The following is a 17,354-nucleotide window of genomic DNA, read 5'->3' as shown; positions in this document are numbered from 1 at the left end:
TAGACATCGTATAAATATTCGGGGGACTCAAATGTAATTATGTAATAAATAAAGGGGAAAATATGTAATAAGTGAGGAGCCCTTATTCTATAAAAGGACCCCTCACTCTCCGCATTAAAGGAGGCCAATTCTTAGGCCTGAGACTCCCAAAGCCTCACTCTCATTATAGAGGCTCTCTCTCACCCTTTCATCCTCTTACATCTCAGAGAAATACAATATCAGTGTGGAAGTAGACCAAACATTGGGGTGAACCACGATACATCTTATGTTATTTACTTTCTTGCAGATTCACGGTCGGATTTATGTTGTTTCAAGACCCCTCCAGTTTTGTGCATTAACAGATATAATAAGGGGCGTGGTGATGGCTACGACAATAGTGATGGCATAATGTTGGTGCCCCAATAACAGGGTGTGGTGGTTGGGCTGCAGAGGTAACAATTCAATGACATATGCAGTGGTTGTGGTTGTGGCAGTATATTATGGCGGCGGTGTGACAACTATGTTGGTGATAATGACAGTTGTGGTTGTGTTGGCGGTGTTGCTGGTAGTGGCGGTGATGGTGTTGCTGATAATTGTGGTAGCGATAATGTTTACAACAATGGTGGTGGTAATAACGGTAGTGATGTAAGGTTAATTGATAACACACACTTGGGATATTACTAATGAATAATGACACGTGGTGATATGAGCATATTTATTCGACTAAGTTAGCTTGTTCTTGTGTATTTGTGTTGTTATTTCTTAGTTAATGTAGTATTTCAAGCTATTTTCGTGTGTTTGTAGGTCCAAAGGATTAAAGTAGCAAGAAAGTGCATCTTGGAGCAGTTTTGGGCACTAAATGGATAGCACATGTATGGGCCAAGATGGATGGATGAATTTGGAGTTCAAAAGGCTATGAATCTGATAAGAAGATAAAGCAATTAAATTCAAGACAAAGAAGATAAAGAATTAGCTCAAAAGAGGAAACATTATCCAAAACCTTATCCAACCTAACCTTATCTTATCTTAATCTTATCATGCCTTAATCCTAGCTGCAAGGGAACCTAAATATATATTTCTAGAACCTATTTCTAAAAGCATTCTCTTCTAGAAGTCCCAAATCATCCACAAAATGATCGGATCATATTTATATATATTTTTACTTCAAATTCACTCGTCTTTTCTTAGTTAGTTCCTTATATTTTTGAGCTATTTATGTTATTTTTGTGTTTATAGGATTTGTTATGCAAAGAAAATAAAAATAGAACAAGTGAAATTTTATTCGTGAAAAGAAAATTTAAATTACAATATTGCTAACCCATTGTGACGCTAAATGATAAACCAATATTTAAACTATATATTTCATCATTTTATATTTCTTTTCTTGTCTAATTTATTTGGAAGCTTTAAGTATTTATGATACTTTTGATATATTGTGTTTGTAGGAGTAACATGATCCAAAGAACTTATTTTTCTGCTATGTGGGGCTGCTAGAAACTAAATGAAAAAATAGGAGAGCATCGGGAGGAGAATATAGAGGAAAGCAAGCTGCCTTTGCAGCTGGAGGAAAGCAAGTCAGCGACAAAGGGATCCAAGGAAATCAGAAGAATTAGGGGACAACAACTGGCAAAGCAGAGGAAATGGAGGAGTCCACACTGGGGACGGAAAAAGAATCCAAAAAAGGAACGAGACAGCTAGACGAACAGGGGGGGAGCTGCCTTTGGGCAGCTCGCAGAGACGCAAGGGGGATAGCGGGGAGAAAAAAAGAGCTGCTTGAGCAGCGTCAAAGAAAAGAAAAAAATATAAAAAAAAGAAAGAAAGGAAGGAGCGGCGGAAAAGACGTGAGGCAAGCAAGGGAGATAGGCAGAGAGAAGGGGAGAGGCGCAGGAAGAGTGGGGAGAGAAGAGACTGGCAGCGTGCAGGGGACAGAGGACGGGACAGCAGAAAAAACACAGAGGCTTGCCAGCGCAGAAACGCAGGGAGAGGGAAGTCACGGAGTGAAGAAAGCTGCAAGCTGTTCTCTCTCTCGGTTTAAACTTTCCAAACTTCTATTTTATTTCTGTTTTCATAATGTGTAATTAAATTTATTTTGGCTAGAGGTTAATTCAAAGCCATGAATATATTTGTAATATGAATTGATTACATTCAGTTGTGATTTCTGAGTTGTGATTTAATTTGCTTAACTGCTTGATTGATAACTTATTTTTGTATGTCGATTAAGGATGTATACTTAATTTACATGCATGAATTTGATGCTAGAATATAAGTGAATTTCACCTAATCGTTATGAACTTATATTCACAAGTAGTAAAGGTTGCTAGTCACAATCACGTTAAGTAAATTCTTGGCAAGAGTATCATGCTTTTCATAGTTACGAATGCCTCGTCAATACTTATAGTTTTCACAAAGTCTAATGATCTTTGATTGTATCTCTATTGTGCTTTTCACGTAGGGGACTTTTGAAGAATGTTTTGAATTGTTGTATGCGTTTTCCCGTCCAATTCAATAACTTAAGGAAAACTTGAAGATTAAAAAAGTGCTGTTCACGGTTAATCTGAAGTGTTGAGATTCACAACTTATTGAAAGAACAACTGAAAATCAATTTAGGTTGCATATGTGTCATGTGTAGAGAAGAACCCTCTAGCTAATCCATCACCTATCCTTTCACCTTAATTTCATGTTTTTGTCAATTCTGTAATTTATTTAAGTTTAATTTACTTCTCGTCAAAACCAAACCCCCCATTATTAAATTATTTTATTTAGTTAGTTTTCTTTGATGTTAGTCTTTTAATTCAATTTCCGTCCATTGCAGTTCCTAGTGTCTAATTTGATTGTTTTCATTATTTTGAGTTATCCTAAGTGTGTTTCGAGTTATTAGAGTTTTTAGCCTAGTTTTGTGTCCTTGAGTCTTATTTAATATTTTTAAATTAATTTAGAATAGATTAGCAATCCCTCCTAATCCCCGGCCTAGAACGATACCCTACTTACATCCATACTACAATTGTCAAAAAGAGGGTTTAATTTGTGTGCTTAGTTACATCCATACTAACTTCTTTGACGCAGGAATCACAAAATCAAGCCCAAGTGATGAGCGAATTGAAGAATCAAATGGGAGAGATCGCAGAATTCATGGGGCAAATGCAAGAACAAAGTGAAGTAACTGACTCAACTGTTGAAATTATTGAAGCTATCAACTTGGAAAGTGGCATAGAGGTTGGAGATGAACCCAAGATGTCAAAACCAAGCCAAAACATGGATGAACAGTTACTGCTCAAAGAAGAGGAGGATAACAAGGCCACGGCAAAGGAAGAACCACCATTGCTGCAGCCTACCCTAGCCCCAACACCCTTGCCGCAGCCCCATATGCCCTCTATGCAGTCCACTACAACCAAGGTAAGCCCAAATTCAATTCGTCCTGACCCCGTTCCACTAAATGTCTTTATTCCTTGCAGGATCATGCAATCCAAGGAAGAAGAGGGTGAGAAAGGCATCTTTGAAACCTTTCCAAAGAATCAAGAGAAAGAAGTGGATGGGGAATGTCTAGAATGCATCAAAGAGGATGTGCTTGAAACAACCATTCCTAAAGAAGTTGAATTTTATGACATGGGACAAGTCCCAACCATCACATTCAATCTGGCCAAGTCCAATATCCCTGAAACTTTCAAAAATGTGGTGTTTGTCATTGAGTTCTTGTCGGACAAAGCAAGTAAGCCATCTTCTCCAATTTCGATTTTAGTATATACTAACTTGTTGATTTTGATGATTCAGGCACCTACACTAGAATTTAAACCATTGCCGGATCACGTCAAGTATCACCGTCCATTCAAGGATCAATTCCATGCTATGGGCCCTATCCAAGTTTAGAAGGAAGTATCGTCCGACTGCAAGACGTTAAAGAAAGCGCTTCTTGGGAGGCAACCCATGTATTCAAAAAAAAGGAAGATCTATGAATCGCTCTACAATCAGTTTTGCGTTTCTAAAAACCTTCACTTTTCTGCATTTTTATTTTGCCATGATTGTCATTTTTTTTATTTTTTTTTATTTTTGTTTATTTAATTATTTTTGGGTGTGGGTTTATTTTTGAAACATTGATAGATATGCAAGATATTCTTACATTCTTTTTCATGAAAAAAAAAAAAAAAAAAAAAAAACTTAAACTTAAAAATATTTTACAATGATGTGTGAACTAATAGCATTCATTGGTCAGGTGGTGCTTCAGTAGTCGGCGGAGTTTCAGCAGTCGGCGGGGCCACGGAAGGAGGAGGTATCTGAGGTTGATCAGTTGGAGCTTCACTACGCGGTGTCGCCCCAGAAGACGAAGGCAGATGCGGTTGGAACAAACCCACAAACCTTCGGTGATCAAGTAAAATCTGACCATCATTTTCCTGCAGCTGGTCAATTTTCCTCTTCATGTTTGTGGCATAACTGTGTGCAAGCTTATGCAATTGTTTATTTTCATGCTTAAGTCCTTTAATCTCCTCTTTGAGACTCTGTATTTCAGCCACCAACGATTCAACGTGACGGGTTCGGGCAAATAGGCGTTGGGCCATGTTGGACACGGAACCGGCACACTGCACGCTAAGAGCCAGAGACTCCTTAACCGCCAATTCATCAGACCGTCTAGCGAGCAGTCTGTTATCTCTGGGAGTGACAAGGTTCCGGGCCACCACCGCAGCGGTCATGTCATTTTTCATCACCGAATCCCCAACGGTAAGAGGACCGGTAGGGGATATGAAAGATGGGCGCCATATGTTGTCTGGTGAAGGCGGAGCTGCCTCTTCACCAATGTTCAAGTCAAAACGACGATCGGAAGGGCCAGACATTTTCTGAAGGTGGTGAAGAAAGAAGAGAGTCGGACTGATTAAGATTTTGGAAGTTTACAGGAGGGAGTGTTTACAGGAGGGAGCTCAAGTGTGTTGTGGAACAAAATTAACGCCTCTATAAAAAGAAGAAATCAAAGAGGCGCTCCTCAAAGAAGCGTCCTCTCGCAAATCGAAGAGTCGGGGCTCCTTTCTCAAAAGCCGGATTCTTTTCTCAAAAGAGGCGTTGCATTTCTCAAAAGCTGGGCTTCAACCCACGGGCAAATCTTCTTTTCTAGATTTATCCGCACGTGTCACATGCTACCTCTACAATCGACGATGCTCAGAGCTCGAAGCGCCGATTCCAGATATCAATGAGGAATCAGCTTTGCGGAAATTACGGGCAGCTTTGTCAGAAAGCGCGTAATTTGTACTATTCATTCATCCACCGGCTGCCGACAATGAGTGAGGGAATAGTTCCGGTTGTGAAGAAAAGTCATATAAGTATTTACCTTCGCTTTCCACAGCAAAGGCACACCCTCTCAGCACTTCTTCATCTCCGAGAATGCATTCCCAAAAAACCCTCTCGAGTCACTCTGTATTTCTCATTCCCTGGGATACCCCTGCAAACAACCCATCCAGAGCAAAAGTATTTCATATCATAAAGGTTGAAAGCAAGAGTATCTCATATCATGCATTCTCCATGTCCTTTTCCTTGTCTTTGTTCTAACCTGCAGGACATGGAGAAATTGCTCTCGAGTACTCGTCTTCCACTGCTGATGTACTTCCAAAGAAGCTGCCACATCTACCTGAAGAACAGATAAGGCAAGCGAAAATGATACCAACAACATGTGGAGACAACGTACAGAAGAAACAAGCAGAGAAGAATGCAGCTTGCACAATCATCCCAGCGGAAGGAGTCCGAGCTGAGGAACTAGAGAAGCTGCCACATCTGCTTGGAGAACAAATAAGGAACTGCAACATCACCAAAGAGCAAAGCTTCGCCGTACAATATCATCAAATCATCACTTGCAAGTAAAAAGCTAAGTGTCACCCTGTTCAAGAGGAAAGCTGTGGAAAGTCAACAAGCACGACCAATGATCACTTATTAGTTCTATTCATTGTCTTTTATCGTGATTTTCAATTTTTCGTTTGCAATTTTTTTTTTATTATTATTTTATTTTCTTGCGTTACTTAACTGAATTATTTCTTTTTTTTGCAGGAACTTTTGGTTATTTCCACCCTTGAAGTTGATTGCAGAATTTTATCTTGGGGGTCATCGCTTGATTTTACTGCAAATTAGGGAAGTTTTCAGTCCAATTGCTTTATTTTGTTTCTTATTATTTATTTATTTTATTTTATTTGCGTTATAGTGTTTTCTGACATTGGGGACAATGTCAAGTTTAAGTGTGGGGGTAGAAATCTCTAGAATTTCATTTGTTTCTGTGTTGTTGCTTTTTGTTTTCTTTAAAAATAAAAAATAAATAAAAAAAAAATCGGAAAATTTAAAAATCCAAAAATATTGTCTTGTTTCCCTTATTATTTTGAATTAGATTTTTTGTTAGTTTCCCGACCCAATGATATAATTGGATAAAATTTGAACCATGATCATCAAGAACTTAGTTAACATGTGTTTTGTGAAATTCCTAATTCTCTTGTTAGTTTTGTACATGTTTGATCATCTTTGAAAAACCAAATGCACATAGCCTTGTTATTGTGAAACTAAAGTATGACTTAAAGCTTCATATGTGAATTTAGTGACCATATACATCCTATGTGAGTTTTTGAGCCTATTGAAAGTGTGTGCATTTTTCATACACTCCTATTTTTTTATGTGTGATGAACTTATGTGAGATACATCTCTAGAACTTGCGTAACGATCTTTCGAAATGTTTGTCATTGATTGCATGAACTTGGAAATGATAGAGGCATTAGGTTTACCACTATGGCCCAAATAACCATGTTTCCCAAAAGAAAAATGATATCATTAGATTGCCAATTTGAGCCGTGTATGTTGAGCCTTTTATTTCTTATCACCAGATATGTCTACCCTTATACCTGAAACATTTTTCCTTACCCTTTCCAAGCAAGCTAGTGAGCAATGTGAAATTGTCTTATGAGAAATATTTGTGAAGTACTTTGAAGGTGTTTGGCAAAAGAATAATTGTGGGGGTATTTCATGTTTGTAAAAAAAAAAAAAAAAAAAAGAAAAAAAAAAAAAAAGAAAAAGAAAGATTGTACACAAAGAAAATAAAAAGTTTTTAAAGTTTCAGTTTAAGGGTGTGATTGGAGGTATCAGAAGAATCGTTGGAGAGCTTGAGTTCTTATAAATCTAAACAAAAGAATTGCTTGCAATGTAGCTTGGAACTTGTGTTTTCCTATTCTTTCGTTTCAATAACCTTATCCCTAAGCCTCATTACATCCAATAAAAGTCCTCTTGATTTAAGTTTTGCAATTATGATTGTGGATATGAGATCTTTATGCAAGCTTATGGTAGAAATTTCACATTTGATTCTTTGAGCGAAACACATTAAAACTAAACACATATGTGATTGAGTGTATATCCCGTGAGAAGGTTACTAGTTTGCATATGATGATTTTAAAAATAAAAACTTGAAATTGCATTAGCATGGCTATCTCACACACTACCCTTCAAGGATGATTCAAAGATTACTGCTAATATTTGAATAAGGAAGATGAACTTGGATTAACTTGTTTGGTGCTAGCTATGGTTCTTGATGATTTGTGCTCTCAAATGAAATTCTATGAAGGTCACATAGGGGGAAACTAATGTTTTTCATGTTAGTACTTTTTCATGTTTTCTTTGTTTTGCTCGAGGACTAGCAAAAGCTAAGTATGGGGGTATTTGATCGGATCATATTTATATATATTTTTACTTCAAATTCACTCGTCTTTTCTTAGTTAGTTCCTTATATTTTTGAGCTATTTACGTTATTTTTGTGTTTATAGGATTTGTTATGCAAAGAAAATAAAAATAGAACAAGTGAAATTTTATTCGTGAAAAGAAAATTTAAATTACAATATTGCTAACCCATTGTGACGCTAAATGATAAACCAATATTTAAACTATATATTTCATCATTTTATATTTCTTTTCTTGTCTAATTTATTTGGAAGCTTTAAGTATTTATGATACTTTTGATATATTGTGTTTGTAGGAGTAACATGATCCAAAGAACTTATTTTTCTGCTATGTGGGGCTGCTAGAAACTAAATGAAAAAATAGGAGAGCATCGGGAGGAGAATATAGAGGAAAGCAAGCTGCCTTTGCAGCTGGAGGAAAGCAAGTCAGCGACAAAGGGATCCAAGGAAATCAGAAGAATTAGGGGACAACAACTGGCAAAGCAGAGGAAATGGAGGAGTCCACACTGGGGACGGAAAAAGAATCCAAAAAAGGAACGAGACAGCTAGACGAACAGGGGGGGAGCTGCCTTTGGGCAGCTCGCAGAGACGCAAGGGGGATAGCGGGGAGAAAAAAAGAGCTGCTTGAGCAGCGTCAAAGAAAAGAAAAAAATATAAAAAAAAAGAAAGAAAGGAAGGAGCAGCGGAAAAGACGTGAGGCAAGCAAGGGAGATAGGCAGAGAGAAGGGGAGAGGCGCAGGAAGAGTGGGGAGAGAAGAGACTGGCAGCGTGCAGGGGACAGAGGACGGGACAGCAGAAAAAACACAGAGGCTTGCCAGCGCAGAAACGCAGGGAGAGGGAAGTCACGGAGTGAAGAAAGCTGCAAGCTGTTCTCTCTCTCGGTTTAAACTTTCCAAACTTCTATTTTATTTCTGTTTTAATAATGTGTAATTAAATTTATCTTGGCTAGAGGTTAATTCAAAGCCATGAATATATTTGTAATATGAATTGATTACATTCAGTTGTGATTTCTGAGTTGTGATTTAATTTGCTTAACTGCTTGATTGATAACTTATTTTTGTATGTCGATTAAGGATGTATACTTAATTTACATGCATGAATTTGATGCTAGAATATAAGTGAATTTCACCTAATCGTTATGAACTTATATTCACAAGTAGTAAAGGTTGCTAGTCACAATCACGTTAAGTAAATTCTTGGCAAGAGTATCATGCTTTTCATAGTTATGAATGCCTCGTCAATACTTATAGTTTTCACAAAGTCTAATGATCTTTGATTGTATCTCTATTGTGCTTTTCACGTAGGGGACTTTTGAAGAATGTTTTGAATTGTTGTATGCGTTTTCCCGTCCAATTCAATAACTTAAGGAAAACTTGAAGATTAAAAAAGTGATGTTCACGGTTAATCTGAAGTGTTGAGATTCACAACTTATTGAAAGAACAACTGAAAATCAATTTAGGTTGCATATGTGTCATGTGTAGAGAAGAACCCTCTAGCTAATCCATCACCTATCCTTTCACCTTAATTTCATGTTTTTGTCAATTCTGTAATTTATTTAAGTTTAATTTACTTCTCGTCAAAACCAAACCCCCCATTATTAAATTATTTTATTTAGTTAGTTTTCTTTGTTGTTAGTCTTTTAATTCAATTTCCGTCCATTGCAGTTCCTAGTGTCTAATTTGATTGTTTTCATTATTTTGAGTTATCCTAAGTGTGTTTCGAGTTATTAGAGTTTTTAGCCTAGTTTTGTGTCCTTGAGTCTTATTTAATATTTTTAAATTAATTTAGAATAGATTAGCAATCCCTCCTAATCCCCGGCCTAGAACGATACCCTACTTACATCCATACTACAATTGTCAAAAAGAGGGTTTAATTTGTGTGCTTAGTTATTTTACGCATCACAAAACACATTGTTTCTAGAAACCCTACAAATGTGGCACCTATTCCTTTCTAGAAAGCCTTGCCTTGCCTTGCAATCCACTTTCATTTCCCTCCAATACCTGCCGCACCCCTCTATCCCTTTTCCCTGTTGGATTCAGATTTATTAGGCTTTATTCTTTGTGGATTTGGGTTATACAAATCCTTCTTTGAAATTAATTGGGCCAAACCCTTTTCTTGGTGGATTTAAACTCAATGCCGCACCTTAGGGCCCTAATACTTTTAATGTGTTGATTCATAACCCTAATCTGATTCATCCTAGGGTTTGTGCCGTGCCTATATATACATATTTTCAGCGATAAATTGGTCACCACCCCCTACTATTCAGAAACCTTTGTGCCGCAACCCTAGACACCATTCTACATCATTCATTCAATCCATTCACTTCCACATACAACCTGCCGCAACTTTTCACCCTCATCAGCCATCATTCATCATCCTAAACAAGAATACACCATCCATCGCCCCCAAAACCACCAACCACACCTTGTGCCGCAGCAAGGAAGAAGGAGGAGAGCCCTTAGACGTGCCTGCCATTCAAATTGAAGTTGCTGGAACGTTTTAGGTGTAATCTTTCTTTTGTTTTCAATGTTTAAATTCAATAATCTTTGTTTTGTGAGTATGAGGAACTAAACCTCTCTTAGCTAGGGGGAATTTCGAAACCATGACTATATTTGCAATATGATTTGATTACATCCAGTTGTGATTTCATGAATTGTGAATTCAATTTACTTATCTGTTTGAATTGAAACTTGTTTATGTTTGTGAGTTGAGAGTGCACACTTAATTTGCATGCATAAATCTGATGCTAGGATATAAGGGAGTTTCACCTAATCGTTATGAACTTATATTCATAAGCAGTAAAGGTTGTTAGTCACAATCATGTTAAGTAAATTCCTGGCATAAGTATCATACGCTTTCATAGTTACGAATGCCTTGTCAACACTTACGATTTTCATAGAACTTTATGATCTTTGATTGTTTCTCTATTATGCGCTTTCATGTAGGGAACTTTTGAGGAATAATTTGATTGCGATGCGCTAATTCCATTCAATTCAATGACTTAAGGAAAAATTGAGGGTTAATTTAAGCGTACCTAATTAACTTGGGGTGTTGAGGTTCATGGTTCATTGAAAAAGCAACTGGAAATTTTTTTATATGCAAGTATGTCATGTGTGGAGAAAGACCTCTTAGCTAGCCCATTATCCATCTCATTCCACCAAATTCGTGCAAATCTGCCTAGTTTTAGTTCTTGTTTTGTTTACTTTATTTTCGTCCAAAACCAAATCCCCCTTTACTTTAGAGTGTCTACCTAGTTAAGATCTGTTTTAGATTGTGTTTTTAAGTGTTTTGAGTCAAGTTAAAACCAATTTTCGTCCAAAATTGTGTTTAGAGTAAGAAATTGCCCAGTTTGTGTTTTTAGACAGTTTTGAGTGTTTTTAGCTTATTTTGAGTCTTGTGAACTTGTTTTGAGTCTTTTAAGTTTAGTTAAGTGTTTTAAAGCTTAGTTTTATCTATTTGAGTCAGTTTAAAGTGTTTTAGCAATCCCTCCTAATCCCCGGTTTAAGAACGATCCCTACTTACATATATACTACAATTGTCAAAAGAGGGTTTAATTTGTGTGTTAAGTAAATTTTCGCATCACGTGGCGCTACATGAATGGTCGATAATCTTAACAAAAATTTATGACAATGATAACATGTGGAGGATAGGACACACACACACACACATATATATATTTGTGAATAGTAATCGTCCTTACCCTTCATTATTCTAAACATGTGGACTTGCACAAGGACGGTTACTGTTTAAAGTGATGTTAAGGGCAATTTCATTGCCCATACTTTCTACTAATGGATGAAGATACTCTAATGGAGAGAATTTGTGTAGAAGGATAAATAATAAATAATGTAATTTTCAAAAATGAATGGGACTATTACAGGACTTAAAAATATTCAATAATGGCTCAACTTTATTTTTATTTTTATTTTTATTTTTTATAAAAGTAACTTGCAAGTTGCTTTAAAAACTGTTGTCTAGATGTCAGTGCTTTTAAAGTAAGTAGAACTTTTATTTTTATCAAACCGCTTTTTATTGCTTGGCTGGGAAAATAAAAAGAAGTTAAATAAAAGATGATTAAAAAAGGGGTGCAGCTACAAATACTACGTATCATTCAACGTTATAGGTGCTTTAGCTGTTAAATTTGATTCTCACAACTGTTTAGATCTTTTATTTTGAAATATCAATCATTTATTTCTTGTATTATTTAATGATACATAGTATCGAAGAAAAATCTAAAAAATAAGAATGCCCCATAAACTTAGAGTTAGACAGACATGAATGTGAAACGGAACAAAACATAGGAAGAAAACAAACTTGGTAAAATACAAAGATGAAAAAGGCCTGTGTGGTGTTGCTTCCTACAAAATAGGTGTGGTGTTGCTTCCTACAAAATAGGTGTGGTGTGCAGCTTACTTTATCACTTTATCTTTCACTTTCCTTTCTCAACCTCAACCTTCATTTTATCATCCAAAAATTTAATTCTAATGAATTATTATGTATTGTCATTTTGTATTACAGTCTAGTAGTGTGTTTCTCTTTACTTGTAAGTGAGAGGTCTTAAGTTCAATTCTCATCAAATGTGAGTTTGAACCATATTATTATAGCTAGTCAAATGTGAGGCTTAGCCCACTCCCCCACTCTCCCACTCCCAGAGTGTATATAATATCATTTTGTTCAAAAGAAAAAAATAGAATTATTATGTGTCTAAATCCATTCCTTTATTTTCCATATTCTAGTAATTTCTTGTCCATACATTTTTCAAGTGTTTTCTTATAACTGAATTGTCTACTATACATTATCCTACTTCAATCCAGCTGGTTGTTTTACATTCTTTGCTCTTTATTTTTCTTTCTTTCTTAGTTATGGGTCAATTTGGTAGGCCGGATGAGATTGAGTCTAAGAGATACGATGAGATTGTTAAGAGACATGTAAGCAAGACTTGTAATCCATGTATAAAGATATGTTAAATATCCCACTCTATTTTGGATTCATAACCCATCATGTCTAATTCTGTCAATCTCACATTTTGATACAACAAACAATAAATTGGACTCAGTCCATTTTAATTGGTTGTAACCTATCTCAACCAGCCTACCAAACAACGCTTAAGTTCTTTCTCCCTAGATATTGCAAGCAATTTCCCCAATTACAGTCCTTGATTTTCATTGAAGCCCTTGTTAACCTTGACATTAGGTGCAATCAAGTTGATTAGAGTAGTGTGTGTCTTTATGCACCTAAGTTCTATTTACAGTTTAGACTTAAATAGATGGAATGAAATTAAAATAAACATCTTGTTTTATACAAAATATTTGGATAGGGAATTAGATTCATCCACATAATGGGTGATCAATAGTTTGGTTTTAAATTCTTCATTTATGGAAGGAAATAATAAGAGGAGAGATAATCCTACCCGGGGTTTGAGACGCCACTGGCGTGGCTCTTATCTTCCACGTTTGAGAAAAGTGGGTCCCCATCAACATCCCTTGCACTTGCACCTCCCGCTACAGAAATATAAAACAGTTTGGCATTGCTCTCTGTGTGTCCAAAGAAGAGAGCACGGGTGCCCACCGAGAAGAGAGAATTCTGCTTCTCTTCCACTTGTTGCCTTTGGGCTTTGGGTATGTAAAACTCCTCTTCTTCCTCTCTTCTCTTTTCATTGATTATATACATATACATATACATATATATATATATATTTATATCTCGACATGTTTCTGGTGATCAGTTAGTGTTCATGTATGGATATTTTCTCTGGTTGTTTATAATTATATCTGTTTTATGAATTTGCTGATTTCAATTTTGTTATGTGCGTGTGTGTGTTATTTGACCCCGAAATTTTAATAGAGCTTTATATTAGCTTTAATTTTGATTCAAAATATAATAACAAAATATTCCAAATCTTTATTTTTTCCGTGTTATGTGAAGGTTGTTCTTAGTATATTTGGAGTTGGGTTCAGATATAAAATGCAATTTGAGGCTCCGTTTGGTGTTTTGGATTGGATTGGAGTAGATAAGCCACTATGTTTAAGGGTTTGTTGAAGGAACAAATGAAAAATTGTGTCCAACTTGAGGTAGAAGATGGATTACACATTAAGGATTAGAAAAACTTGGAGGTAGAAGATGGATTACGCATTAAGGATTAGAAGGGATAAGTTTCCTTCATGTCTAATCCCATCAAAATTAAAGCTCATTCATCTCAATCCTTCAATATACTTGAATTTATAGAGTAACCCAGTCAATTCCAATCTCAGGCACCAAACGAGCCCTGAATGTTGTTTCTCTCCATAGTAACTAATAATACAATGATACATGTATTATGTGTACTTATGTATAAGGTTCGGATAACACTTTAGAAACACTAGAGAAAATTAAGAATCAAGGCATATATTTATTTACGTATTCTGTATAGCAGCTGCATAGGTGGTGCCGGGAAGTACTGGTTGAACTTATGTGACCTTCGATTTAAAAAATTCACATGTATATGTATTCCCCTGTAGAAACATGATATCTACGTGTTTGTGTTTGTGTGTGTGTGTGTGTGTGTGTGTGTGTGTGTGTGTGAAATCATACATTTCTCTGGTAGCTGCGGATTACTTCTTTTCATGGGTCTGAGGTTAAGTTCTAACTGGGAAGTGCATAAGATGGGGACTACCTTTTTTCTTTTCTTTATGGTGGCTGAGGTTAACTTTTAATTTGTTTGCAGCTGAGGGTCGGCTCAATTTGTGAACTTGCAGGGAGGCGAAAATGGACTACGTTTATGGACCAGGAAGGAACCATCTCTTTGTTCCAGGCCCGGTCAATATTCCGGAGGCAGTCCTTCGGTCCATGAACAGAAACAATGAGGATTACCGTTCTCCTGCTGTTCCAGCAATGACCAAAACTCTGCTCGAGGATGTGAAGAAGATTTTCAAAACTACAACTGGAACTCCATTTTTGATCCCTACCACAGGTATCTCAAACCATTATGGTCTCAGTTTTTCCCTTTCATTTATATATATTTAATAACATCTTGTGGATGGATATGTGAGTATTAAGAACACCGAGTTCCTTTACAAGATTTTGTGATCTGCTAAGAAAAAGTTGTTTCTAAAGTATTATATGGTTTGAACAACTAGAAGCGATCTTACGTTCATGATTAAGTGAATTCAGTGTGAATGACTGTGTTCTTTTTTTTTTTTTTCACTCAATAATGTTACTCTAAATTTTGTTTAGGCACTGGTGCATGGGAGAGTGCACTTACAAACACATTATCTCCGGGAGACCGGACTGTATCTTTCCTGATTGGCCAATTCAGTTTGCTATGGATTGATCAGCAGCAGCGCCTCAAGTTCAATGTGGATGTCGTAGAAAGTGAATGGGGCCAAGGTGCCAACCTCGACATTCTAGAATCAAAAATTGCAGAAGATACCGCCCACACCATAAAGGCAATATGCATTGTTCACAATGAAACAGCCACTGGAGTCACCAACAACTTGGCTAAAGTCAGAAAAATACTTGGTAAGCTTGTCTTCTGCTGTGCCTGAATTAGCTTTCTTTTTAATATCCGTAAATCTGCTTCTGTACATGTTTTATTATCAGTTCTAAAATGGTTGTCTATATGCATATGTATGTGGCTCTCTATTTATCTATCCGAGGCCGAGCCATAGAGTACTTGAGTTTCGAATATAGCTTGTCTAGTACCTTAGTTACTAGGGTTTAAATTTGACACGCCGAAAGCAGTCTTGTCACTTTTTTTCCTTTTCATGCTGTATATTTCTCTCTTCTTTGTCAGTTACCTTTATAGAACGCGTCTCATTTTTTTTCATTGAACTCTCAGATAACTACAGGCATCCGGCTCTCTTCCTTGTCGATGGAGTATCTTCCATATGTGCTATTGATTTCCGTATGGACGAGTGGGGGGTCGATGTGGCTTTAACTGGGTCTCAGAAAGCTCTTTCCCTCCCCACTGGGATTGGGATTGTGTGTGCAAGCCCCAAAGCTCTGGAGGCATCTAAAACTGCAAAGTCCGTGAGAGTTTTCTTTGACTGGAATGATTACTTGAAGTTCTATAAGTTGGGAACATACTGGCCATACACCCCTTCCATCCAGTTGCTGTATGGGCTACGTACAGCACTCGATCTTCTTTTTGAGGAAGGACTTGACAATGTGATTGCAAGGCATAGCCGTTTGGGCAAAGCAACAAGGTAGAGCTTTGTTTTACAACTACTCGTGTCCCAATTACCTTTTACTGCATTTATCGGGGGATTTGAACATTGCCTACAACTCGGAAATACAGGCTTGCTGTGGAGGCTTGGGGCTTGAAGAATTGCACCCAAAGGGAGGAATGGGTGAGTGACACAGTGACTGCTGTGCTTGTTCCTCCACACATTGACAGTACCGAAATTGTGAAACGGGCATGGAAAAGGTACAATTTGAGCTTAGGCCTAGGCCTGAACAAAGTGGCCGGCAAGGTTTTCCGAATAGGGCATCTTGGCAACCTGAATGAGGTAATGTCGATTCTTGGCATCTTACATTGTGTACATATTCCAAGCTCTTATTACAAAGTGGTTGGAACTCGGAAGTGAAAAGGAAAACGGTCTCGTTTATTAGCTTAACGTGGAATAGAGTCGGTAGAAATCTAGCTTTTTAACCTCCGTCTCTCAAATACGCTATAAGTAGGAATAGCGTAGGGAAATCTTGCAATGCAAGTAAAAGGGATCTGTTATAATTAAATACATCCTTTTCATTTTTTACCTTCTCACTTGGTGGTATTTGAAAATTGTTCTGTTTCCAGTTGCAACTGTTGGGTTGTCTCGCTGGTGTGGAGATGGTGCTTAGGGATGTCGGATACCCAGTGAAGCTCGGAAGCGGAGTTGCAGCTGCCAGTGCATACTTGCAGAACAATACCCCTCTGATCCCTTCCCGGATCTGATTCACAGTTTATCCGTGTAATTCATTTTCTTTCAGGATGCTCTGTAAATAATGCGTATTTCTTTCCTACTTTTGCACTCTTTTGAGGTTAACAAAATTCCCTACTTGATACATGGTCTTTTGAATGTTGCTATATCTGAAGCAATTTGAGTACAATCCACTGTTTGTGCTTTATATTTGAATTTTTCTTGGTAGTAAAGTGTGTACAATTAGGCAGCAGTACATAAAAACATACCTGCGACGGAATCAAATTCCACACAAGCGTAGATTTACCAAGGCGGTTTTGCAACCGAGAAAGGAGCATGAGCCAAGGACTCTCTAATTTATAAGTTAGACTTAGAAGGCGAATGAGAATCCAAAGGCTCAAGGTTTCTTAGTAGATGAACAGCTGCCTCCCAAGATCGACGTTTGAGCTTGATGATAATTCATTAGGTACGCACGCCGTACCATGTTTGGAGGGTCTTAACTTTCTGGTGGTGAATTTATGGGCACCCCCAATGGATACGGGAAGATGAAAATTTCATTTTTTGCCAGTTAATCCAAGTCATAAACATCTAAAGCCTGAGACCCCCCTTTAGATCCATCCAGAATCCTTCAATCCTGACCGTTCACACAAATGGCTGGAATCAATTTTATTTCTTTACGCGAAATGATGTAGCAATAGGATCACACCTCTTTCTTCCGTTCAACTTTCGTCTCCCTGTCTCTTCACCCTTCACCGCACCACCGCAACTCGAGTGAAGAATCATCCGTCAAATATCATGATAAATTGTACGAGTCTAC

At 37.2% G+C, this 17,354-nt stretch overlaps 1 protein-coding gene across 2 annotated transcripts; it reads left to right on the top strand.

Moving 5' to 3' along the window:
- Positions 1 to 12,743: 12,743 nt before the first annotated feature.
- LOC103423201 (serine--glyoxylate aminotransferase) lies at positions 12,744 to 16,727 on the top strand. 2 transcript variants are annotated; one of them, XM_008361274.4, is made up of 6 exons: positions 12,744 to 13,279; positions 14,365 to 14,610; positions 14,874 to 15,158; positions 15,478 to 15,844; positions 15,937 to 16,147; positions 16,435 to 16,727. In XM_008361274.4, the coding sequence occupies exons 2-6, from the start codon at positions 14,406 to 14,408 to the stop codon at positions 16,570 to 16,572; spliced, it is 1,206 nt and encodes a 401-aa protein (XP_008359496.2). In that variant the 5' UTR covers positions 12,744 to 13,279; positions 14,365 to 14,405; the 3' UTR covers positions 16,573 to 16,727. The 2 variants fall into 2 exon arrangements, with proteins under 2 accessions (XP_008359496.2, XP_008359497.2); XM_008361275.4 differs by having other exon boundaries at positions 12,962 to 13,279; positions 14,396 to 14,610.
- Positions 16,728 to 17,354: the final 627 nt, after the last annotated feature.

Source organism: Malus domestica, chromosome 11 (genome assembly GCF_042453785.1).
Source record: "Malus domestica chromosome 11, GDT2T_hap1".
In the NCBI taxonomy this organism is placed as follows: Eukaryota; Viridiplantae; Streptophyta; class Magnoliopsida; order Rosales; family Rosaceae; genus Malus; species Malus domestica.
This window is presented reverse-complemented; position numbering and strand designations above follow the sequence as displayed.

Excerpts from the sequence above, each read along its gene's own strand:
- LOC103423201 (XM_008361274.4), top strand. The coding sequence starts at position 14,406 with ATGGACTACGTTTATGGACCAGGAAGGAACCATCTCTTTGTTCCAGGC. Across the intron at positions 15,845-15,936 it reads CGTTTGGGCAAAGCAACAAG|GCTTGCTGTGGAGGCTTGGG; the intron begins GTAGAGCTTTGT and ends TCGGAAATACAG. Across the intron at positions 16,148-16,434 it reads ATCTTGGCAACCTGAATGAG|TTGCAACTGTTGGGTTGTCT; the intron begins GTAATGTCGATT and ends TTCTGTTTCCAG.